This window comes from Equus asinus, chromosome 2, assembly GCF_041296235.1.
Source record: "Equus asinus isolate D_3611 breed Donkey chromosome 2, EquAss-T2T_v2, whole genome shotgun sequence".
NCBI classification, from domain to species: domain Eukaryota; kingdom Metazoa; phylum Chordata; class Mammalia; order Perissodactyla; family Equidae; genus Equus; species Equus asinus.
Window position 1 is genome coordinate 29,597,185 of NC_091791.1, and position 25,431 is coordinate 29,622,615.

At 46.6% G+C, this 25,431-nt stretch overlaps 1 protein-coding gene across 1 annotated transcript; it reads right to left on the reverse strand.

Moving 5' to 3' along the window:
• Nucleotides 1-9,027: 9,027 nt before the first annotated feature.
• Nucleotides 9,028-24,701, reverse strand: SCD (stearoyl-CoA desaturase). The gene is made up of 6 exons (XM_014865738.3): nucleotides 23,637-24,701; nucleotides 22,826-23,108; nucleotides 19,061-19,191; nucleotides 17,366-17,571; nucleotides 15,655-15,887; nucleotides 9,028-13,127 (listed from the first exon to the last, which is right to left on the reverse strand). Exons 1-6 carry the CDS (start codon nucleotides 23,661-23,663, stop codon nucleotides 12,928-12,930), a joined length of 1,080 nt encoding a protein of 359 aa, XP_014721224.1. The 5' UTR covers nucleotides 23,664-24,701; the 3' UTR covers nucleotides 9,028-12,927.
• Between the last annotated feature and the right edge of the window lie 730 nt (nucleotides 24,702-25,431).

Genomic DNA, 25,431 nt, shown 5'->3' on the forward strand with positions numbered 1-25,431 from the left:
AGTCCAGTATCTCACCCCATAAAGGAACCTTGTGACAGCATCTCAGACAGGTTGAACAAATCTGGTGAGAGGTGGCTTACTCCTCCCAAGACTTCGTAACAGCTCAAGTTATTTTGACTTAAAATCAGCTCCACCCCAGCCCTAGCCATACTATCATTCCCATATAGTTTCACTCCTTTATTCAACCCTCCAGAGCAGTAAGGAATAGGTCTATTTCCTTTTCTGTGGCATATATTAAGTCAGCTACCAAGCCCCCTCACATATCTTCCCTTTTTATTTATTTATTTTTTTTTTTTTGAGGAAGATTAGCCCTGAGCTAACATCTGCCGCCAATTCTCCTCTTTTTTGCTGAGGAAGACTGGCCCTGAGCTAACATCCGTGCCCATCTTCCTCTACTTTATATGTGAGACGCCTGCCACAGCATGGCTTGATAAGTGGTGCCATGTCCTCACCCAGGATCCAAACTGGCAAACCCTGGGCCACTGAAGCAGAATGTGCACACTCACCTGCTGCACCAGTGGGCCAGCCCCTATCTATCTTCCCGTTTTCAGTTTAAAAGTACTTCTAAAAGTGTTCAATTTCTCCCACTTTCTTTTTCGTCTGGACCGCTCCAGGGTTTTTTGTTAGTTTGGTTTTGGCTTTGTTTTGGAGGGCTAGATGTGGTCTTCACTCATTCTTCCAGGCCTTGCTTCCAGTCTCACCTCCTCCATGCAGCGCTCCTGGGTTACCCTTCCGTTCGCCACTGATTGAGCCCTCCTTGTGTTCCAGGCACTGTGCCATCCAATTCCCAGAACAGCCCTATGAAGTAGGTACCATCCACTGTCCCTTTCCTTTCTTTTTAAAGGCATTACAGTGAAGATTTCTGGTAATTGTATGCAGCTATGTAACTACCACCCCAATCAAGATATAGAACGGTTCCCTCACCCTAAAAGTTCCCTCATGCTCTTTTGCAGTCATATATGTAATTTATCTTTTATGGAATCATTTTGTACCTACTATTTTTTAACCTGAATGTTCCTCTCAACAAGATGTATTGAACATCTTTTGATGGCAATTAATATAGTTTTACAACACAATTTTCATGTCTGCATAGAAGCCCATTAAATGTATGTTTCATAATTTATTTACCAATGTTCTTTTGTCAGATATCTATTTTTTTTTTACCATGTCCTGCTCCCTTTTCCGAGAATTCTTTTTTTACTTCTATTACACTACTCGAGTTTGTTTGTTTGTTTCACATATCTGATACTTCTCCGTCGTTTTTGCTAACTCTCTGTCCTCTTTCTACCTGTGAAGCGTTGCTACTTCCCAAGGTTCTGTCACTGAATCGTCTTACTCAGTAATCCCTTCCTAGGTGAACAATCTTCTCTCTAGTTTCACCACAGACTCTTTGGATCTCACCTCTATTTCTCTTCTGAACACAGACCCCCTTATTCCCTGCTGTGGCCTGGGTATTATTTCCATGTGGATAATCTTCTTGTAATTCAAACTCTACATGTCAAAAATTGAACTCCCTTCCAAAATCTGCTTCTCTCTCTCTCTCTCCTTTTTTGTTTCCCATTACATATTTCGGTTGGTGGAGGTGGGACTCTTCTGATCACTCAGGAGAGAAACCTCAAAGTCATTTTTGGCTCCTCTCCTCCCTCCCCTCACATATCCAGTCAATAAACTGCTATTCATTTGACTCCCAAATGCCTCTCAGCCTGCTCCCTTCCTTTCATTTCCACCATTACTATCTGAATTTTTAGGTCCTTAGACCTCCTAACTGGTCTTCCAGACCCTTATCTGGGCCTCCTTTGATCTGCTCTTTAAGTTTCCACCGGAGCTAACTTTCTGACACACAGAGGAGATAATTTTCCTCTCCAGCCTGAAACTACTTGACGGCTCCATGTCACTTACAGAGCAAGTCTAAACTTCCCAGGGAGGGTTTCAAGGCCAGCTTTCCACTTTTCCCTTCCACTCTCTCACTCCTTCATGCTCAGGTTACTACGTCAGCCAGGAACATTCCAGAACACGTTCCTGCTTCTGCTCTACCCTGTGCGTATCCAATCTTTAGGCTGTTTCGCTGATTCTCTGCTCTCTGCCTTTTCCATGATAGGTATTTGCATTACTGCAGACGAGGATAAAAATTAGCTCTGCCTACTGGCCTGTCCTGGTTAGCAAGGTCTGACACCACCTGAAAGGCAGCTGTGGATTAAGAGCCCATATGAATAATCATGAGTTAGGGAGAGGGTGGCAGTGAGGGAGGGGAAACTTCTTCACAGCAGAAAAGCATTGGATCTGTGCTGGCTTTAAGGAACAGTGGTTTCCATTCCTATGTAAAATGTCTCCCCGACCGAACGGCCTTTCAGTATTTTCCCCATTCCAGAGAAGGGCAGACCGAGGTCCAGGAGAGCAGAGTCTGACTCAGGCTCCCCTCCCCAGAAAAGGCGACAGCCGACCTGTGATTCAAAGAGAGAGAGGCTGTCCGGATAGCACCTCCTGATTGGAGCAGACGGATCAGACAAGCTTGGAGGCTGCTGATTGGCTCCGGCTTCGTCAGGCGCTGTTGGGCTGTTGTAAATGTAAATAGCTCTGTGACCGGCAGTAACCCCGGTGAGAGGGGGCGGGGAGGGAGGCTCTTCCTCTCCATTCATGTCTGCTACCAGCGCTGCCCAGGACAGGCGGGCCCTCTTGCAGAGGGGGCTGGGCAGGACAAGGCTAGAGGTTGTGTCTTCGGAGATCTTAAGCTTGAGCTGACAGTTAAACCCCCGCCCACAGATCTGAGCCAAGGCTGGCAGCTTCCACATAGAGCTGCCTCCTTTCTGCACTCGGCTGTTTAAGTGGGTTTAATGGAATGCTCTGTGCGAGGACGGAGGTACCGGCGAGCGCTAGGAGGGTAGTTTTATCAGGTAACATAAATGGCTGTAGAGGGTGTGCCCCAGGTCGATAGGAGCCTGTCCTCGCCTGTTCCTGGTCACAGGATCTTATTTGTAGACAAGGCAGGAATGGTTGCACAGGATAAGGCCAGAGGGATCCCTGCTGCTCAGCTTGGCCTGAGGATAGTCTTTCCACCAGAGGTGCAACTTCTCCCACCCTCTGCTCCAGGGGAAAGGGGATTCTGGGACTGGCTTTCTCAGAAATAGGGAGAAGGAAAGGAACAAATGAGGCGTGTTAAGAATAAACGGTGACCCTCACACACTGCTGGTGGGCATGTAAAATACTGCAGCCACTGTGGAAAACAGTTTGGTGGTTCCACAAAAAGTTAAACATGGAATTGCCATATGTTCCAGCAACTGCACTCCTAGGTATAGACCCAAATGGACTGAAAAAAGGTTCTCAAATACTTCTACACCAGTGTTCACAGCAACACTATTCACAGTAGCCAAGAGGGGGAAATAACTCAAATGTTCATCAACAGATGAAGAGAAAAACCAGTTGTGGTATATACATTCAGGGAATATAATTCATTCAGCCAAAAAAAAAAAAGGAATGAAGTACTGCTACGTGCTACCATGTGGATGACCCTTGAAAGCTTTATGCTAAGAATAGGAAGCCACAGAAGGTCCCATATTGTAGGATTCCATGTATATGAAATATCCTGAACAGGTAGATCCCTAGAGACAGAAAGCAGACTGGTGGGTGCCAGGGGCTGGGGGCAGGGAGAAGATGGAGAGTGACTGTTTAACAAGTACAATGTCTCCTTTTGGGGTGATGAAAAGGTTTTGGAACCAGATAGAGGTCCTGGTTGCACAACATTGTGAATGGACTAAATGCCACCAAACGTTCACTTTAAAATGGTTAATTTTATGTTATGCAAATTTTAGTTCGATTAAATATCTGTATATATGTGAAACAAACAAACAAACAAACAAAAAGACTAAGGGGTGAATCCTTAACTGCCGACCAGAATGCTCTAAGAAGGGCATAGGACTACAGTAATGAGCAATTCTGTACCCTCTGTTGCCTTTCATTTTCACTCTCCTCTCATTACTTATTTCCTCTAGTGATTTACAAAGTTTTTGAAAGCCTGACATGGGCCTGGCTACTCACTGCCCCTATGGGAAATGGCCAGGAAGGAGAAGGCCCCTTTGGCCCCTCTGAGACAGCGCTAGCCCGGACCGGGAACCTCTGTGAGTCAGCACAGCAGACACTTGGCCTTTGTGAGCTCTCTGTGGCCTGGGTGTAGCAGGCTGGGCAGGACTGGGTGGGGGAGGGGCAGGCCTGGGTCTTGAAAAGAGGAAGGCTCTCCTCCAGCAACCCCAGTATAGAATCTCAGCTCCTTGGAGCCTGCAATTAAGGCCTGTGGCATTTGCCCCGAAGTCAGCATACAAGAATCAGCGCTTTGCTTGTAGCGTAGAAAGTTAACTACCGGTCACAGACTACCACTCCCTCCCTGTGACATTTCACACAGTTTGTCACAGAGACAGAATTTAAAACAAAACATGAGATCTTTCAATAATTTTATCAAGCACTGATTGTTTAGGTGCAGAGGACATTCTTAAAAGAAGATGCCCTTAAGGATCTCAAAATCTGACAAGAGAAGAGAGTGGAGTAGGGTTTAGAAAAGTAAGGAGGAAGTGTCAGGTATGTTTCCACGGTTTGAAAAGAGAACTTAAAACTCACGTGTGGTTGAATGTTAAAATGGGTCACGAGGTGGAGTGAGTTGGGTTCTTCTGGAACAAAGGATGTGCCTACAGTTTAACTTTGTATAAATTCAGCTTCCTGCATTGCAATGAGGCTTTGCCTCTGAGGATAACTCAGTTATCACCGGGCATATACTTGAATACATGAGAGATTACACACACTCTGGGCTTATCTAGTTTGTCATGTATTCCACACCCAATATAGAAAGTAGTTAATAACCATAGTTCTGGAGCTGGATCATGGCACCATTACTCACACTTTCACCACTTACTTTCTCTCCAAGTGAACTCAGTTATCTCATCAGTAAAATCGGGGTAATGATAGCATTGGCTTCCAATCCAATGAGACAATGCTCTGTCAAGCGCTCAGGACAGTGCTTGGCTAGAGTCAATGTTGTTGTGGTTGTTATTGCATCCACAGGTCTGGTGGACTCAGAACTTGGATTTCCTGCATTAAAATGTTGTTAGATTTGTGTTTATGCAGTGGCCTTAACCCCGTTTAACTAATGTAGAACATGGTATATAGATTTTTCCAAGGCGTTTGGTGTTGCAAGAATATCATCCCAGAGCCTCTTGTTTACAGCAGCTGCCTTTTCTCATGTGGCTGGTGTCTTTGTCTCCTTGTAGTTTGAGAACGGAGACCACATCACTATATAATTAAAGCATATGGAGTGCTTCTTTTCATTCTATTTGTATTTGAATCTCCGCTATTTACAATTAATGGTAAAAACATTAAAACAGAGGACAATTTTTTCTCACGCATTTTTTATTGAGATATAATTCATCTACCATAAAATCGCCCTTTAAAGTGTGTGATTCAGTGGTTTTACCATGTTCAGGGTTGTGCAACCATCACCATGATCTAACTTTAGAACATTTTCCTCCTCACCCAAAAAGCCCATACCCACTAGCAGTCACTTCTCATTACCTGCTCCCATCCCCTGGCAACCGCTAATCTGCTTTCTGTCTCTGGATTTGCCTGTTCTGGATGTTTCATATAAATGGAATGACACGATATGTGGTCTTTTGTGTCTGGCTTCCTTCCCTTAGAATGTTTTCCAAGTTCATCCATGTTGTGGACATACCAGTACTTCATTCTTTTTTGTGGCTGAATAATATTCCATTATATGGCTATACCACATTGTGTTTATCTAGTCATCTCTTGATGGACATTTGGGTTGTTTCTATCTCTTGGCTATTACATTATATAGTATATAATGCTGCTATGAACTTTCATGTGCAAGTTTCTGTGTGGACATATGTTTTCAATTCTCTTGGGTATATACCTAGGAGTGGAATTGCTGGGTCTTATGGTAACTCTAGGTTTTAACCTTTTAAGGAACTGCCAAACTATTTCCCAAAGCAGCTGCATAATTTTAGACTCCCCTCAGCAACGTATGAGGGTTCCGATTTCTCTACCTCCTCCTCAACACTTGTTATTAGCTATCTTTTTGATTGGAGCCATCCTAGTGAGTGTGAAGTGGTATCTCATCGTGGTTCTAATTGGCATTTCCTTGAGAACTAATAACATTAAGCATCTTTTCATATGCTTATTGGTCATTTGTGTATCTTCTTTGGAGAAATGTCTATTCAAATACTTTGGCTATTTTAAAATTGGGCTATTTATCTTTTTATTGTTAAGTTGTAAAAGTTCCTTTTATATTCTGTACTAATCTCTTATCAGATACATGATTTGAAAATATTTTCTCTCATTCTATGGGTTGTCTTTTTACTTTCTTAAATTTTTTTTTTTTCCTGCGGAATATTCACCCTGAGCTAACATCTGTGCCAATCTTCCTCTGTTTTGTATGTGGGTCACCACCACAACGTGGGTGCTGACGAGTGGTGTACGTCCATGCCCTCGAACTGGGCCCAGGCTGCCGAAGTGGAGCATGCTGAACTTAACCACTAGGCCATGGGGCTGGCCCCTTTACTTTCTTGATAGTATCTTTTAGAGCCTAAATTTTTAAATTTTGATGAAGTCCAATGTATTTTTTTCTTTTGTTGCTTACACTTTTGGTGTCATATGTAAGAAACCATTGCCTAGTCCAAGGTTATGGAGATTTACACCTCTGTGTTTTCCTAAGAGTTTTATAGTTTTAGTTGATCTATTTTGAGTTAATATTTGTATATGATGTGAGGTAGTGGGCCAACTTCATTCTTTTGCATGTGGATATCCAGTTGTCCAATACCATTTGTTGAAAAACTATTCTTTCCTTATTGAATTGTCTAGACATCTTTGTCAAAATCAATTGATGGGTTTATTTCTACATTCTCAGTTCTATTCCATCAATGTATATGTCTGTCCTTATGCCAGTACTACGCTGTCTTGATTACTGATGCTTTGAAGTAATTTTGAAATCAGGAAATGTGAGTCCTCCAACTTTGTGCTTCTTTTTCAGGTTTCTTTTGGCTATTCTGGGTCCCTTGAATTTTCAAATGAATTTTAGGATCAGCTTGTCAATTTCTGTAAAAAGATATGGCAGCTGGAATTTTGATAAGGGTTACATTGAATCTATAGATGAGTTTGGGGAGTATTACCAACTTAAGTCTCCCGATCCATAAACATCAGATTTCTTTCCATTTATTTAGGCCTTCTTTAATCTTTTTCAATAATATTTTGTAGCTTAAAATGTACCATTTTTATGCACTTCTCTTGTTAGATTTGTCCCTCTTTATCTATTCTTTTAGACGCTGTTATAAATGGAATTCTTTTCTAAACTTCGTTTGCATATTGTTCATTGCTAGTTTATAGAAATATAATTGATTTTTGTATGTTGATCTTGCATCCTGCAACTTTGCTGAATTTATTAGCTCTAAAGTTTTCTGTGTGAATTCTTTAGGATTTTTTTATATACAAAATCATGTCACCTGCATACAGAGAGAGTTTTACGTCTTCCTTTCCTGTCTGGATGCCTTTTATTTCATTTTCTACCCTGACGGACAGTTTTAGGAACTAGGCTGTTTCTTCCTTTAGGGAAGAGGGAGCAAACTGATGGCCACTGGACATCAGGAATTTTATTTCTATGCTCTTCTCCATTATTATCTTGTTACTTTTTATCTTTTTGTCCCATGGTTAAATCTTGATTATTAAATAGAGCCTTAACCTCTTTATACCTCCCTATACAAAGCATGGCAAAAACAAGGGTTCATTTATTTTGCCCCCCAGCTCTTGTTTTACAGCTCCCCCTTGCAGGTATGCTCACTACTTATTCCCGTTCTCTTTCAATCTTAAATTCAACTGAACCTATTGGTCAAGCTCTGAGAGCTCTCCCCTTTCCTCTTCCTTCTTGAAACTTTTGCAGATAAGAATAAGAAAACAGCCCCAGGAGAAAATAATATACAAAATACAAATTGTCTGGTGGAAGCATAGAAGTATATTTAATCCGAGGGAGGGCAGCCAGGCATAAGACAGGAGGAAATGAAAAGGAGCAGAGCTGAGTGAGGAACAATTGTTTAAAGTGGATGCCAGTTAATGGGAAACAAAGCAGAAACCTGCAAAGAGAGTGCAGTTATAGAACTGAAAAAATAGTCCAGCTTGAACATTTTAAATAAAACAGTGGGAACAGGGTGAAAAGCCAGATATTAATCGATGAAGAAAAGGCTGCCATCAACTTACATTACTGTCTGGCAAGACCTCAGTAAATATAGACCTGACTTTGGATGCTCAGATATCTTCCAAGAGAATCTTGCTTTTTGTCCAAGGTGAGGGCAACTTTACACTAGAAAGTGAAGTGAGCTGGTTCCAGGGAACTCTTAGAAACCTCACATTGTCAAGGTGGCCCCTGTGGAAGATGGAGTTTCTTCCAACTGTAAAAAGTCCACCTTCTCTTTTCCACATGAGGATTCTCAGTAAAGCCTTTCCTGCCTTCTGATCATGAGACCCTCTCTAGTCCAGGAATTTACAAATGTTCCCTGGGATTGTTTTTCCTATCTTTCCACTGTTGTTAATCAGCATCTTCAGAAAGCTCTTTTATTGCCAGGAGGGACTACATTTTGGAGGAATGACCTGGACTGAACAGCCTTGGGGGCAAGGTAAAGAACTGCTTTCTCAGAGTGTTTCTCCTGCTGCTCTCTTCCTCTCAGGATCTCTCTTGTGGGTCCATGTGACCATGTGACATACAAGAGACCTGGCATCTCCCCAGGGCCAGGGTGCCAGCTGGTGTAAATGTTTGATTTAATGGCAGCAGACTCCTGGTTTCCTGCTGCCAAGGCTGAGTTTAACCTAAAGTTACCCTTAGGAAGGGCAGGGCGGGTCACTGGGGTATGAGTCAGGCATGGGAGCTTTGACTTCTTTTTCACTCTTAAAGGTAGAGGAACAGGTCATAGATAGGGTGGTGGACCAGAGAGATAAGTCCCAGGAGACTGAATCACAGCCAAAAAACTCCCAGACAGAGTGCAATCAGATTCACTTCACTTTTATTATGAACAAACACAATCTCAGATCAGTATAACTAGCTTCAGAGTTGATATTAATAGAAATTATTCCAAAATTATTCTTAGGTCACAAATAACTACTATCCCACATAAAAAGGGAAAAATCCCACCCAATCAAGGAAAAAGTATCCTGTGTAAGCTTCCGTGACAAAGAGTTTATGCATTCTTGAATTTTGTCTGGCTGGTTATCCACCACTTATCCAATGGATTTACTCAATCTCTCAGAGAGAACCATATAGATTAATGATAGCATCCAAGACACATGGTTCATGGTGGACACAAGCTCGTGGTGGATACTGCTTCTATAAAAATACTCAGGACTTAAGAGAATTCCTCTGCTGAAGAATCCCAAAATGCTTTATAAAAAGCATTAGTCATGCCTCAAAACTGCCCTTTGAGGTAGGTCAGTATTATTATTCCCATTTTAACAGAAGGAAAACCGAGGCACATGATAGTTAAGTGACTTGCCCAGGGTCACATAGCAAGTCAGTGGCACAGTGGTAGGAGAGGCCCTGGCCTTAACCACCCACGTAACATTGACATCTTGCTTTCTTTAACCTTTCACGCTGACCCATTTGAGCTACACTTACAGAGAATACACTCAGGATACTAGCAAACCAAGGAGAAAAAGATTCCACTTAAAATGCTACAACCAGTTTTTAATCTAAAAAATTATAAATCAAATACATTCAAATTATTTCCACCCTCAATCAAATGTGGGCACTTAATAAAAACAGCCTGAAGTTTCCAAAATGAAGCCCAGAAGAGACTCCAGCAAATAGCTATACTGATAATTCTCCAGCCAGGGCCCCCTTTCTACCACCCACTTCTGTAGGCTCTCAGGTGCAAAGGAGCTCCACAGAGGGAGCAAGAGCAGGCTCATAGGCAACACCAATTCGGAAAGATGAAAGGCACCCACATAAGTTGTCAGCATATCCACAAAGCAAGGACTGTTAGAAATTCTGACTTATCAGATCTGAGTTTCTGGATCATTAGTGTATCAATTGAATTTGGCTTTGGAATCTTGAAGAGTGTTCCCTACTCAGCAGACATGCCCCTACCTACACATCCACACAAACCCTGGGGCCCTCAGCCTGCCGACCCCATCCAGTGTAGGGTCATGGTATGGATCAGATCCATGGAACACTATTAGAATAGAAAGATAAAGTCGTTTTTGCTCATAATTTATAAAGCAGGTATCTGATGACCTGTGGAATTAAAACTACCTGACAGGCATGTCCAAGGGGTAGGTACACAGGTCAACAGATCTAAACTACAGAGCTCTTCCACTGGATTCTTTTCTACTGAGAGCAACAGCTCAGAAGACAAGCATGCCTTTAGTGCAACCTAACCCCTGTAGCCTCTATTCAATTAATACAGGAAGAAAGGCCACCCCCCCTTCCACCACTGGGGCTCAACAGTGGACAGAGCATTTGGTATTGTGCATTTCCAGTCTGAATAGAGTAAAGCCAGGCTTCCACCCTGATGACTGAGGTACAGGGACAGGAATGGTCCAAGGTTCTCAAAACACTGATGTTGTCTTTTTTCATACCTCTTCTACACTATTGTCTGCCCCAGGCTGTGTGGTAGGGAATGCTGGTTAGTTTACTAAACAGAGACGCTGTTCAGCAAAGTTCATGGCATCTCAGATCCTAAGTCACAGCCAAAGCTCTGCAGTGTACCCTGGCTCCAGGGAACGGGGCCTCCTTCCGCATGAGGCACTTTGGGACCTGCCTTTGCTTCTTGTGCTTCCCAGTAAAGACTTGGCTCCCTCCTACTTCTACAAGCATTGCACTGTCAGTTGGGAGCACTGACTCAGGCTGGGCAGGCTGAGTGAGTAAGCAGAGGGCATCCAGCATGCTCTCTAGTTCTGACTCAGGCAAAGGAGATCAAAAACAAATCTTTTGCTCTGTGGCCGGCTCACCAGCACAACGCAAGCATTTGGCTTGGCTGTGCCTCACAAGTGAGAGCACCTGTGCCAGGGATGTTTCCAGTAGGCTTTGCCAGCCTTGTCTTGAGTCATCAGTGTGCCTGGGGAGCACAGGGGTGTAGGTGGAGAGACTCTGGAGGCCAAGTGAAAGTGGCAGCTAGCTCAACTTTATAAAGAGAAACAGTGGTTCAATGACCCTGAGCATTCTGTCTGCAGGAGAGGGAGTTGCCTGGACGATGGCAGTAGCCATCACTGCCTCTGAATACACACAAAGGAGGCTGCCTGTCCAGAGAAAGAAGAAAACACCAGGGAGGAGATAGAACCAGTAGGAGAAAAAGGGTAGAGCCAGGAATCAATAATCAGGGTAGTGAAGAGATTCCTACCTCACCCCCGCAGGCAGTCCTATACTTTAGACTAGATGCTAACAGAGAAGGAATGAGTGAAGGGGTTTGACACGGAGAAGGAGCCTTCTGGTTTTTACTCATTCCCAGCAGAAATTGGAATGAATGAACTTAACATCTAACTTGTTTGTGTAACCAGCTTCCATATTAGGACACCCAATAACTTACTCAGTAACCTCTGAATCCCCTGGCAATGTGTTCTCAGAGCCCTTCTTTTGTAAAGTTATCTCTTAGGAACTGCCTACAGACCCTGTCCCTCAACCTCTCCATCTCCTGACCAGCAGTGAGGGGAAAGTAAACAATCCATCTAATTCCTCCTCTTCCTCAAGCACCTCCTTTTCAGAGGGAAATACTCTAAGTGAAATATTTTAATATTCCAAGCAAAGTATATATGTATATATATTTTTAAATTTGACACAACTCCACCTCCTAAAATCCTTCCTTTTTTGGAAGGCAGCTATGCTCACCACTCTTCCCACCAAGGCATTCCTTTTTTGGATGTCTGGAAATGCTGCAGCCATCTTATTGCTATGACAGCAGCTGACCAATATCCTGAAGATGGCAGAGCAGAAAGATGAAAGAATTTTGATGATTCTGCGAGCTGCTAGATTCACCAATTCTGGAAACACCAACCTCAAGACTTCTTGTTATAGCAAATAAGAAATCTTCCTGTTATTAAAGGAAAAAAAAAAAAATCCTTCCCCACCAGAGACCACTTTTCCTACAAACTAAATGCTTCCTCTTTATCCCCAGCCTAAGCTATATTGGGACATTGAGATTTGCTTTTGTGTTCTACCCTTGCCAAGCTCCACGGCCATTCCCTACGCAGAGTCAGGAGAGAAAGGAAGCATGCTGTGCGGTGGGGCCTGAAGTCCTCAATAGGCAGGCAGCTGTGTGTCTGATCACAGCAGGAGCTTCTTGCCTTGTTTCCCACCTCACCCCATCCTTACTTAATAATACCATGCATGCTAACTCTCTCCCCTGACAATTTACCTGCCTTAGAAGCTTCGTGCCAAATAAAGTTATTTCTCCATTCCATCTAGCAAAAGCCTGGGCTGAAGATAATTAATAGGGGCCTTCCCAGAAGATTTTGTCGTATCTCTAGCTTGAGCCACCTACCTTGATGCTCAGGACAGCTCAAGGAAAGAGTTATCTGGGGCAAAGACCACTAGTTTTGGACTATAAAAAGGTAATCTAAGCTTTGGAAGCTGGATACCCACCAACGACTGGCCAGCTGCTTGCTTGGGAGGCACCGAGCGGGGAAGAGAAAGGAAGATGATAGGAACAAAGCAAAGAGAAGAACGATGGGGCTGGAAGAAAGAGAAGATACAAGAGGAAATAAGAATATCAGCTTAGCATCACAAAGGCAGGGTTGTTGGCTTTCAATACTTTTGCATTTTAAAAGAATACTGTACTGGAATGGGTTAACGTCATCACCTTTAGCATCCTGGTAGCATTATTCAGTAGTTAATAAACAGAACATTAAACCTCTGCCCAGCTGGCTCTTGGAAAAGGAATCTAACGGACCCAAAACTCAGCCACTCTTGTAGGTTTCATCTCCAGTTCTTTTAATCTTGGCCAAGATGGCAGCCTTGGATACTTTCTTCCGGTCATAAGCCAAACCGAGGACAGCCATGCAATCGATGAAGAATGTGGTAAAGTTGATGTGCCAGCGGTACTCACTGGCAGAGTAGTCATAGGGAAAGGAGTGGTGGTAGTTGTGGAAGCCCTCACCTAGAATAAAAGCAAGAAGAAAAGTTACGGCGCTACACTGTGGATTGCTGTCTTCCTGATCTTGGCACGTCAGTTACCTTAGCAAAGTACTTTAAACTTAGTAAAAACTTGCTGTTGTTGAATGAATCCAGTCTCTTCTACTCTGAACCAAATAGATTTCCCAAGAGGCATCTTAAGAAACAATCTGAAAGACCCTGGTCACCCATGGCTCTCTGGGGGCCTTTGTGGGAGGACTGCAGTTTCTCTCAGAGGATGACTAGAGAGAAAGAGCCATGTCTGGGAATGGATTTCAGGTTGGAAAACTCTGGAACTTTAATAAATATTGATCTGAGACCCTAAAGGCTCTGTGTGTATGTGTGCTTGCATCAGTTAGGGTGGGGAGAGGAGAGTCCAGAATGAAGAACTTTTGCTGTGTTTCTTATGAAGGTGAGCGAAGGAGTACACTTTTCCCCACTGCACTGGTACTGTCTTCTGAGGGTGGAAGGTACCAAGAGAACTGGGCAGCAACAGCCAGCAGTCAGAAGAATGGAGGCCCAGCCCAGGGCCTGAGTTCCTCAGCCACTGCTGGTTCAGTGTGGACTGCTCTGGCTTCAAATTCCTCGAGCTTGGACCCTGGTGTGGGGGGTGATGCTGATAAAACAGAAGCTCTCTGAGGGAAAAGGAATCAAAATGCTTAGATATTCCCTCTAACCTCTGAGATGAGCAGTTCACTTTGCTGGATAGAGGAAAGACCAAGAAACTCTGGATTCAGGATAATTTCTATAATGGGTAAAGCTCTGTCAGCTCCACAGACAGAGTTCTCCAACCCTTGGCAGAACTCATCTTTCTGAACTGCATTCAACAACAACCATCCTGACCCTTATGAGGCTGGGGAAAGTTGGGTAAAGAACAGCTAATAAAAGAGTGCGTTGAAATACAGGGCCAGTGGTGCAATGGATCATGCATCTGACTATGGGTCAGAAGAGTGCGTTGAGCCCTTTGAAGATAAAAGAACCCTAGTAGAGTAGTAATGATATTAATAACAAGCAAGTGAAGGGAGTCCTGCAAACTAAATGACACCATCCAGAGCACGGCAAAGTATGTCCTCTCTCTGCCAACACCTGATTATCCAATGTGAATTGAGTAGGAGGATGGCATATCCCCAAGGCGAAAGGTACTGACAGAGGATTGCTAATTTCCATAAGTGGCTTTTCTCTGTACAAGTACTACGCTTATCAGATTTAAAACTGAATCAGATACACACATAGCCAAGAGAGAAAAGAACAGGAGGAAGGTGAATGGGTTGAAGGACAAGACGTTGCAACCAGGGCGAGATAACAGCTCTGGAAAGGCTCAAGGGAGGAGATCAGCTCCGGCAGACAGAAGATGAGCATGTGACTGTGGGGGAGGTAATTCAAGAAGAAAAAGATTAGAATGGCCGGGGAGAGAGCTGCAGGAGAACAAAGGGTGAGGTGAGAAGGGAGCGGAGCAGCCAGGAAGGAGAAATGACTGAAACACAGTCAAACATTGGCAGCCACTCTGAACTGATGGTCACAAACAGGCTGGAGCTGGGAAGCCCACTATAGATCCATTGGCAGGAACAAGACAAATCTCATTCCAGAAATTTCCATTTCTATGAAAATCTCAGACTTCTACAGCCTAGGTGATTTGTTTCAAACATGGTTCAGAGTAAGAATGTGCACAGTGGTAGAAGGTGCCTGAAAGGAGGGGGAGACGCGTGAAAGTTAAGAGATGGGAAAATTGCCTTTAGTACAGATAGCAAAGATGGTCAGGGTTGAGAATATAAAGGAAGATTTTAACGAGAATAAAGTGAGTGTTAGGTCATGGTGCGCAGAAATATGTGGAGCGGTGAGGCTGCCTGCATGTACTGCATGAGCGATAGCACTGCTCGCTGGTGAGGAAGAAGATGCCACTGCGTCTGCTTAAGGAAAACTAATTCCAGATCTTCATCAAAGTCTACAGTTAGTTGAAGAGTGACAAAAAAAAAAGAGACAGATGGTAGAACCCTGTTGTCTTAGACTCTGCCTGTTGGGACCAGAAAGAGAGAGAGAAATAAATTTGGAAATAATCAGTGTTAGATCAGTGAGCAGGTACTTGGAACGAAAGTGTTTTATTGGGGGTTCCCTGAGCCACATTAGGAGTGCGGGTGTTCCTCACACAGAATAGAGGTGGAAGAGAGAAAAACAGGGGACAAAAAACAAGAGTGGTAGGTGGTAGTAAAGGGCCACCAACAGTTGCTTTGATGTCCTTCCTATTGGCATCACCAAGCAATAAGGCTTGGCGTACAACTCAAGTATGGCCCATCTGAATATAGTGAGGAGATAAAGGCATTGCTAGTTTTCACCCTTCCGTTTTTACGTAATACTTGTTGCCTGACTCTCAAAGACTTTCTTATATTGCCCCTTAGTTTTAGAGTGGGAACAGATAGAGGTCATAAAAACAGGTTAATCTGGTTTTTCTGGCTGCTAGCTTAATACGCTAACCAGCAGACCACTAGATGTGGTCTTGCTGTGGACTGCTGACTTACCCACAGCTCCCAGTGAAACCAGGATATTCTCTCGGGGGTTAATGGTCTTGTCGTAAGGACGATATCCGTAGAGGTGGGCAGCACTGTTCACCAGCCAAGTGACATTGAGCACAAGAGCGTAACGCAACAAAGTGGCGACAAATAAGCTGTGTGGAAAAGTTTCACCCCAGAAATACCAGGGCACAAGTGTGGGCAGGATGAAGCACAGCAACACGACACCGGGTTTGTAGTACCTGCACGGAGAGACGACAGGCTGAAGTCAACGGAGAGAGCTTTCAGAACTACCTGATTTTCCGCCATCACAGGGTTGGGCTGTCTTTTTCCTTCTACAATGAGTACAGTGTGGTAGACAACAGAGCAAGAGGGATTGGGATGGGAAATCTTTTGAGAATGTAGTATTATTATCTCACTTTTTAGTTGAGATCATGAGGGGTGAAATGACTTTTCTAGGATCATACCACGAGGAACGGGTGGAGCAAGGATTGGACTGCTTGTCTCCTGACTCTAAACCCATCGCTCTTTTTTACTATAGCATCATACCCTCTTGGTAAGACAGACGAGGTCCAAATTACAAAATAATAACTGAGTTGTCCTTCCCAGGCTGTTATTCCATTCTGCCTCCGGGCTCCGTTCTCTTTCCCGCCAGTGCTCTTTGCAGAATTGATGTTTAGGGTCTTGCCTCCATGTCCTGCCAGCCACCGTCTAATCCTTCCTCTTCTTCCTCAGAGGTACGGGGCCTTGAAGCCTGCAGGTCTCCGTCTCTCTGGAGGCCCTATCCCGTCCTTCATTCTCCCAAATGTAGACCAGGCCAATGTCTTTCTAAGGAAACTGATTTCCTACATCCCTTCAGCGGTCAAGTCTTATACTCTTATCTCATTGGTTTTCCCTGCATCCAACTCCTTTCCCTTCTCGCCACTGCTTTCCTAGCATGGAGTCTCATTACTTCCCAACTTGTGGCCCTGCCTCTCATCTCTTTGGATGATGGTTTCTTTCACCTGATCTGAGAACGACCTTTTAAAGCACACCTCTGACTATGCCACATTCCTGCTCAAAAAACTTTCAATGTTTCCTATTGCCTATCGAATTAAATCCTAAGACTGCTTTTAAGACTCCACAAGAATGGCATCAATCTCTGTTTCTTGTCTTACTGCCCACCACACCCTATACTTCGAGCAAAAGTACTCTGCTCCTAGGACGTGCTTCATGCTTTAGCTCATTCTCTTCTTTCTGTTTGCACAGTCCCTCCCCACACACACCTGTGAAAATCTCCATCCAACAGTGGATTCCAAAGCTTCTTTCTTCATAAGTCCTTCCTTGATGTTCCCCACTATGCAATCTCCCTCCCCATTGTGCCTCTCATTGGCACAGAAAATATTTTGCCTTGTATCATAGTTATTCAGATACTTGGCTTTTCCCTCCACCCAACAGGCTACAAACTATTGAAGGTAAGGACTATGACACATTCATCTTTGTATCCATGACTGTCTTAGGTCAATAAACATTTGTTGAATTTAATTGGTTTAATTAAAGATAGCTCAGAGAGAAAGAAAGAGCAATAGTCTATGGCTATGGGCTGTTAAAAATTAAGGTTTTAAATTATGATTTTGAACACGCAAACCCAGTAAGTTCTCAGCTTATGTTTCTAAGTCCCAGGAGAATAAAGGGGGCTCCCCAGACCCCAAGTGCCCAGCTCCATCATCACTTCACTCACCTCCTCTGGAACATCACCAGCTTCTCGGCTTTTAGGTCAGATAACTCTAGCAAAGCACCTTTCTCTTTGACTGCTGGGTGTTTGCGCACAAGCAGCCAACCCACGTGAGAGAAGAAAAAGCCACGTCGGGCATTGTGGGGATCAGCATCTGTTTCTGAAAACTTGTGGTGGACACGGTGATCTCGGGCCCATTCAAAAACGTCATTCTGGAGGGAGAGAGAAAGGAAATGGAGGCTTGAGGAGACACCCTCTTAAGGGAATTCCAATGGATAGGTAGCTTCAAGCGTCCAGGACTCTCAGCCCAACCTCACAAAACACCCAGGAGCCAGGGCTCCAAAGGAGGAGTCAGGGAGTTGCCTCCTCTCCCCTCAACTTGCCACTGAAGCTTAAGTGGGAAAGCAACTTAAAGTCCCAGGACCACATGAAGGCTGCCTCTTGAAGTTTATATGGCGGACAGAATAGAAGCAGATCACACAGAGCTCAGATAGTTTTATTAGGAAAGAACATTTCAATTCTTCAAGTAAGAAATGCTGGAAAAGGTCCTCATGGGATGCCTAACCCCTGGGCATGGAGAACATGAGGCAGGCAGCTTTGTGTCCTAGGGTCCTAGTCGTGGATGAAGCTGCAGGGAGCTCCATTCCAATGCCTCAGTAAAAGACACACAACTCAAGGCCAGGCATATAAAGCATGATCTTGACCACATTTCCAAATGACCTCTGGGTTCCTCTGGGACCGATTCCATCCCTTAAAGGACATGCCAATATCTTTTCTTTCCCTTTGCCCCACAGGGACATCAGGAGGCTTGAAGGTATAAAGTACTATAACACAGATGATATGCAACTGTGGGAAGTACCTGGGATCGTGCCATGAAAATGGAGACCAGTTTGGTTTTCTTCTTTTTGCTTCCTGCTCCAAGCTAAGCCCCACCCCAAATGCTATCCTTTGCTCATTGCTACCACTTAACTATGAATTCTTTTTCTCCAATTCCCTTCATTCTATCTCTGCTATAAACTTTCTGCCTCAATAAACCTCAGTACTTGACTTAGCCAGTCTGGCAGCCCAATATAGGACCCCAGTGTTGGTCTACTTAACCTCTCAGTGACATAATTTCTTCATCTTAAAATGGGGGAAATCATAGTACCTACCTCCTAAGACTCTCCTGAGGAATTAGGGAGGTACTCTGTGTCAAGTGCTTAGAACAGTGCCTGGCACATAGTCAGCACCATAAAAGTGTTTGCTCTTATTACCTGAAAGCAGCAGAGTTCATGAATCTGTGAAACATCAGCTTCAATCCCACTGTGGTCGAGTCCTAAGATATTCACCCAAAATAGTGAATTTATTGTCCATTGTCTGCCTAGGAAACCAAGGGCAGTTCCTGGCTTATGCACTGTGGCCCCTTGTGATGAAAGACCAAAACAGCCAGACTGCATGATAACAGAGGGACCTTAGGAGCAAAATAATCCTCTACATGGAAAGTATTTCCTATTTATCTCCTATTTCCCTTTTCCAGTGACTCAGAAGTCTCCTCATGCTTTGTGGACTTAAGCCCTGAGCCCGCACTTGAAGTGACCATAGTGGGAGGGGACAGTAAAATGGCCGTCCAGGTATTGCTGCTCTGCAGGCGCTGATCCCCATTCTGCCCCCGGATCATCGATAGAGTGGAGAAAAAAGAGCTGAGCAGAGCTGGCTTCTTACCTGGAAGGCCATCGTGTTGGCAATGATCAGGAAGAGCCGCAGGGGCAGCCGAGCTTTGTAAGTCCGGTGGCTCCACAGGCGATGCGCTCCTGCCGTTATGCCAAGGGCACTGGCGAAATAGTAGAAAGCCACTGCCAGGAGAAGACAGGTGGGGGAGTCACTAATCTGGGAAAGTGTTCACGTGACGTTCTCTAGTCTGCGTTCTTTAGGCTTCAGGGGAGGATCTGCTTTACCCTGAACTCCAGGGATACCCTGGTCTCTTAGGCCTCTTCGATTTTACCACTTGAAAAAGACCATTGCCTCTCATCCTCTCCACCTAGGAGCTGAAATAAGCTAAGGAGAGCCAGGAGCTTCAGAAAGGTAGGCTGCGGTAGAGGGCTCTCACCACCCAGCCAGTTGTCGTTTCTGATTGTGAGGGACGTTACTCCAGGTCCCACCTTCTTGGACCGTCAGCTAACCATCCGCAAGGTTTTAAGGACCACAGACTACTCCTGCAGAGCTCAGCACCCATAAGCAAGGGTGGTAGTCAAATATTTAACAGCCAGGCTGTCATTGGGCACTGACCAGTTCAAAGAGCCTTAGGCTCTAGGAAATACTCCGTGGGGCTTGGAACTGTGGCTTTTTTCCAACTGGTACAAAAGCATTTCAATATTTTAACAGGCAGTGTGGCCATATCAAGGGAAAATTCGCCCTGTACCTAAGACCTAACTATACAATGTCTTCAGCTTTGACAAGTTCCTGTGTCCCTCCTTTCCACGTCCCTGTCAGCCCATACTCCCTCCGGCAAGGCTAATTCTAGACAATGGCGGGATGTGCTCAGACCCGTCGGTGGAACACCCTGACATGTCCTGCCTTGCCTTCCTGGAAGCCCGCAGGCTCAGGAGGTGCCAGATCTAATCTCTAACCGGGAAGTGGGCTGAGGAGCGGGCTCCTTGTCCTCTATTCAGCAGCTCTAGGAGGCCGGGCTGAGGCCTTGGTAAAGCGGTGACTGTTGACAATGTTTCAATCCTAGGGAAACAGCTAGAAACAAAGGATCCTCAGTGGCCACAGAACTTAGTTGCAGTTGGAGGCACTACACATTGTAACAAATTGTCCTGTGTTCTTCTCCAGCCATAGACACCAGTTTCCTAACAGCCCCCTCCTCTGCCTACCCTGTCTTCCTCTTCCCTATCCTCTTCCTCTAAGGATCCCGAGGAGAGCCATGTGGCCAGAGTCTGTTCCAATGAGAGTTCTATCCGTAATGCCTCTGCACTGTGATTACAGCTCAGGTGACTTACTGGCCTCAAGTCATGTGGTGACATCTTCCCAGATGCAGTATCTGTCCATATCTGCACCTGGAAACATGACAGTTGAGCCATAGCCCATCAATCACCAGGAAGGAAGAAAAATGGCTTTGGGCATGAAAGCAGAAGTTCTCAGCTCAGAACCAAGGAAGCTCCTGAGGTTGTTTCATGCCACAGATGTCTCTGGCAAGGGGACTCAGAAAGCACACAATATTCTAGTGTTAACAGGGAATTGCGCAAAGAACCCAGGCACTCTGATGCCTTTTTCTATCAGCTCTTCCAAGTCTGTCACATGGGAGGCCTTCTGTCAGTTGGAGATTCATTCTCTATTAATGTCCAAATTGATGGGTAAGAAAATCTCATCGCTGTGGCCCTAAGAGACTTGAGAAGTTTTGTCCCCTGGCTCTCAGTGGTGCCAGAGATCTCTCTTCAACCTTCCCCTAAGGGCTCTTCTGAGAGGCTCTCAAAATTGCTCAGAGGCATGAGAAATGCTGGAATCACAACCAGTTGCTAACTTAACACTGTCCTTAGGAATAAAACAGGAAAAGGTGAAGCTAAGCTCCTAAACTCTGAAGGTGGAGCCTCTGATCCTCCCCCCACCTGTCTTGTTCCTTAAGACAGAGGAGTTCTGATAACCCCACATCAAGCTGATCATTCGGTCAGCTAAGCCATCCACCACAGGGCCTGGGGACAGGAGTAAAACAAGTCACCATCCAGTCTCTGGGTGCCTTGTTTCTCTGTCCAAAGGCACAGCACACACCCATGGGCAGGACATCAAAAAGGTATGGGTGAGCCTCGGTTTGGGGATAGCATTCTGCCCCTGCACTAGCAGCCAAGGGTGAGGAGCAAGCAGCTGCCGCCTGGCCAAACTCCACGCTTCACGAGGCCTACAGGGAGTACTGAGGCTGGGGGGGAGGGGGCCACTCGCAGGTGACAAAACTACCCATGACACTCGTCTATTTGGGAGAAGGGCTGGAGAGAGGAGCCCACAGCCTCCCTGGGGAATCCTTATCCCCGCTCTGGATTCTGCATGATGCAGCTGAGTTTTTGCTGGGTTCTCAGACAGGTGAGAGAACAGAGGAACTGACTTCCTGCACCTGGCTGCCCACAGCAACGACACACATGTAACCTAATGAGCACTAACTTTGTTGTAATCCTGAAAAAGTCCTGTTGTCCTCAGTTTGTACCAGGAAAAAATTGAGATCACAAGAGAGGAGGTCCACCCAGTTGCGTTTCTCCGTCTGTGGCACCAAAGGGATTTCCGAAGACAAAGCTCCAGGCACCAGATCCCACCACCTTTAGACCAAAGAGGTCCAGGGGGAATCAGCTAGAACTTGGCCTACCAGCTCTTCTTCATAACTACCCTCCAAGAGTGTAGCTGTCAGCACGCACCCCACACCTGAGACTGCTCTGAAAACCCTAAAGTTGTTTTCTGGAGAGGGAGTTCTGGCTCATCACCCTCAGAGAGTGGCAATGTGGGGCCCCTGGGGCTTTAGAGCTCCCTGTTCCCCCCTTCCCAAGCCAGGATTATGGTGGCAGAGGTGCAAATGCCTGCAAAGCGCATGTGTGTATCCAGGGGGCAGGGCCCTGCTATCAGCCCATACCCATGGATCCCTGAAAGAGCTGAGCTAAGGGCAGGCAAGGGACAAACTGGGGACTCTCTCCTTCACTGCAGCAGCTTCAAGCCCACGGCTGTTCAGGTCTCTCTTTTCTGGCCTGGCCTGGCTGTCCCTGGCAAGTAGAGACTTCTTGGCATCAGGAGAGAAGAGCTGGAGCAGGCTAGATGTGGAGTGAGACATGAAACATTTCTTCAACCATATTTCATTCTAAGGACATTTCATTGAGTGGCATGTACAGTTCCCTGGAGACCTACGTGGGGTCATAGGGTAGTACATCTGTGTAACTTTGGTTGTCCAGGAGCCTTCATCATTCTGTACAATAAGGGAGCCAAGGGTCAGGGCAGAATAATTTTGTGGATAAGCATCTCTCCATTCCTCCCTCTTCCACCAACTCTCTTCCGGAGCAGTTTCTCCAGCGAACCCACGACTGTGCTCAGCATGTCCCCCCTAAGCCACTGGTCTAGTCCCATGATCCCATGACTCCCAGGTAAGAGTCTTGATTCCCTGGGGGCTAGCAGGGCTGGGACAAGCTGACAAGCAAATGACTTGAAACAGAAAATCTCCTTCAGGCAACGCTGACTCTCTGACACAGGTCTACTCACTTCAAAGCCCAGAGCACATGGTTTCAGGGCTCCTTCCTCAACACCCAGATTAAAGGACCCTCAGAATTGACAGTCCTGCATCCCAATCCCCGCAGGCTGTGTTCCCAGCCCACTCAGCCTCTCAGGCCATGGCAGAGGAATGGCTAGGAAAACTTGGGCCCGGAGGGGCTCGTGGGTGCCTCTGCTCTATGTAAGATGCTACCTTATTAAAAGAGCGGAAGACCTGGGCTACTGGGTGAGGAGGACAAGGGGACCTCTTACCCCAGAGGTAGGTGTAGATCTTGCAGCTGGGGAACAGTAGGATCCCATACAGGGCTCCCACGTGTAGCAGAGACATAAGGATGATGTTTCTCCAAACATACTGAAACTTGGGCTTTGGGCCCTCCTTATCCCGGTAGCTCGGGTCATAGAGGTCTTCTTTCATTTCAGGGCGGATGTCTTCTTCCAAGTATGGGGAAGTCTTCTCCAACTTGCCTCCTCCATTCTGCAGGACCCTGGAGGGAGGCGCTGTGATGGTGGTGGTGGTAGTGTAGGAGCTAGAGATCTGGGGGGGAGAGGAAGCGGGAGTGAGGAGAGAGGAGGCTGGAGAGGACACGTGGAGATAGCAGGGGCCACTTCACTCCCCACTGAAGCTGGGGGAAGGGTGGAGTATGGGCAAAGACCCTGCCCGAATACCCAGGCTACCTGGGGGCTGTCTACCCCAGACGGCAGAGAGAGAAGTTCCCAGGAACTGTGCAGATAGACTGGGGAGGCGGGGGAAACCTCAAGGTGACGGAACAACGGGAAGAAGGAGTAAAACACTGGCACCCTTACCACCACACAAAGCAAAACCCACATGCACACATCAAGGTCTTGGCACGACCAGATTTTTCCTTAAAGCTTAAGAAACAAAAGTTGGGGAACCCAGTCCCCAAATTAAAATCCACATTCCCAACAAACGGAAGGCAGTACAACTCGCAAAACACGGCTATGTCCTCCGCGGTGCTCTCAACTCTCTCCCGCACCGAGTCATCGCGAAGCCCAGCCAGAGCCGGCGAGACCGCGGTCTGGGGGCCATTGCTGGGACGCTCACCTCCTCTTGCAGCAAATGGGCCGGCATCTGGGCTCTCTGAAGCTGGGATCACTTTCCCAGGGCTGAGGCTGCGGAGCAGAGTTCGGGACAGCCCGGACACAGGGAAGACTTCGGTCCCCAAGCCCGCTTTTGCGCGGGGATCCGCGGCGCTGCGGTCGGAAGCTTCCCTCGCGGTGTGCGCTGGATCTGTGTCCAGACCCGACCCGCTGTGCGGGATCTTCGCAGGCTGGGAATTTAAATACTAGAGCTGGAGTGGGTGACTGTGTCACGTATTTCCTCAGACCCCTTTTATCCGCTGCCAACAAGGGGCAAAGTGCACGGAGTTGGCTCGCCGTGGTGGCCCCGCAAGGGAGGGAGAGGGGAGGGGACAGAGAGGCGAGGCGTGCTGGAGCCGGAGACGCAAAAACTGGATGCTGCAGACACACAGCGGCTCCCCTGCCCCTGCCCCTGCCTCTGGGGAAATGCTAATGGGCTTCTGTAGACTCTGGCGCGTCATTGGCCAAAGGGAATTTGGTGCCACCTCGTCCTGCCGTTACCATTGGCTCGGCGCAATCTGCTGTTCCCTCTGCCGCGAGCTCCTCGCTCCCCCTCCCCTCCCTCTCTCCCGCTCGGCTTCTCTTCCACCGGACGCTGGGCCTGTGCCCGGCACTCTACGGCCTCGGAGGTGCTCGGGATCTGTCTCTCCGGAAGAGGGAGAGGACTCGGGCCGGGAATGGAGGCTGGGTCCCAGCCCAGGACTGGTCTCGGCGCTTTGCGAATGGATGGGCACTGGGGAAGTTTCGCAGGAAACCGTGGGGAAGCCACGGGGGCGATCACTAAGCACAACTCGGTCCTGCCTCCCCGTTCCCAGAGACGCGTGGGAGGGGAGACGTGCCTTCAAACCCGGGGTCGGGAACAAAGGGGCCTGATGAAGCCCCGCCTCCGTCCCCGGCGAGCGCTGGGGGCTTGGTCCCCTAAGGAACAATGGCTCTGCCTCGCCCACAGCTGCGCGGCGCTAACCTGAGCCCGCTGAACTCGCTGGGCCTCCCGGCGGGCGGTCGCGCACACGCACGTAGATCCTCCTATGTGTGGTCCTGCACGCGCGCACGAGGTTCAGCCGCTGGGCTCGCCCAGCGCGCGACGTTCACTGCCAGGCGCCACTGGGTGATCCCATGCCTATGCCCACTCCTCCAGAACGTGTGAGGGATGTTTTGGATATTCTTCAGATTGTCAGGTTGTAATTTTGGAATCTCCTTCATGGAAAAATGCAGGAAGCACAGACATGTACTTTCACCCAGAGGCAGGAGAAAGGATTGTACGTGGAACAAGAATAGCTAAGAAGCATTGAATTTATTACTGCAAGCCATTTCACAAGAATCATTTGTTTTATCCTTCCCGTGATCCTATGAAATAGGTAGTCCATTATTCCCTTTTAAAGGTGAGGCAAGTGAGATATGGAGAAATTAAAAAACTTGACTCTGGTCACGCAGCCAGTAAGTGGCAGAGCTACAAGTTGAGCCCAGAAATGTGATGCTAGAGCCCAAACTCTTAACCCTGCTCAGAACCAGGCATCCTCGACGTGCTCCGACCTCACCGACCTGTCTCTAATGCCCCCTGCTTTTCTGGGCCTGTGGGAGCCTCACCATGAGAGTAAGCTTGAAACCAGGCAGGCTATGCTTCCTCCCAGCCTCCTTCCACGTCTTTGCCTCCTCAAATACCATCCCAGGAACCTTCCTCTGGGAAGAGGAGAAGATAGAAACTTCTGTACCAACGATCAGCTTCTCAGGAAGGCAGGCACCTGGGATCGCCTGGGTGG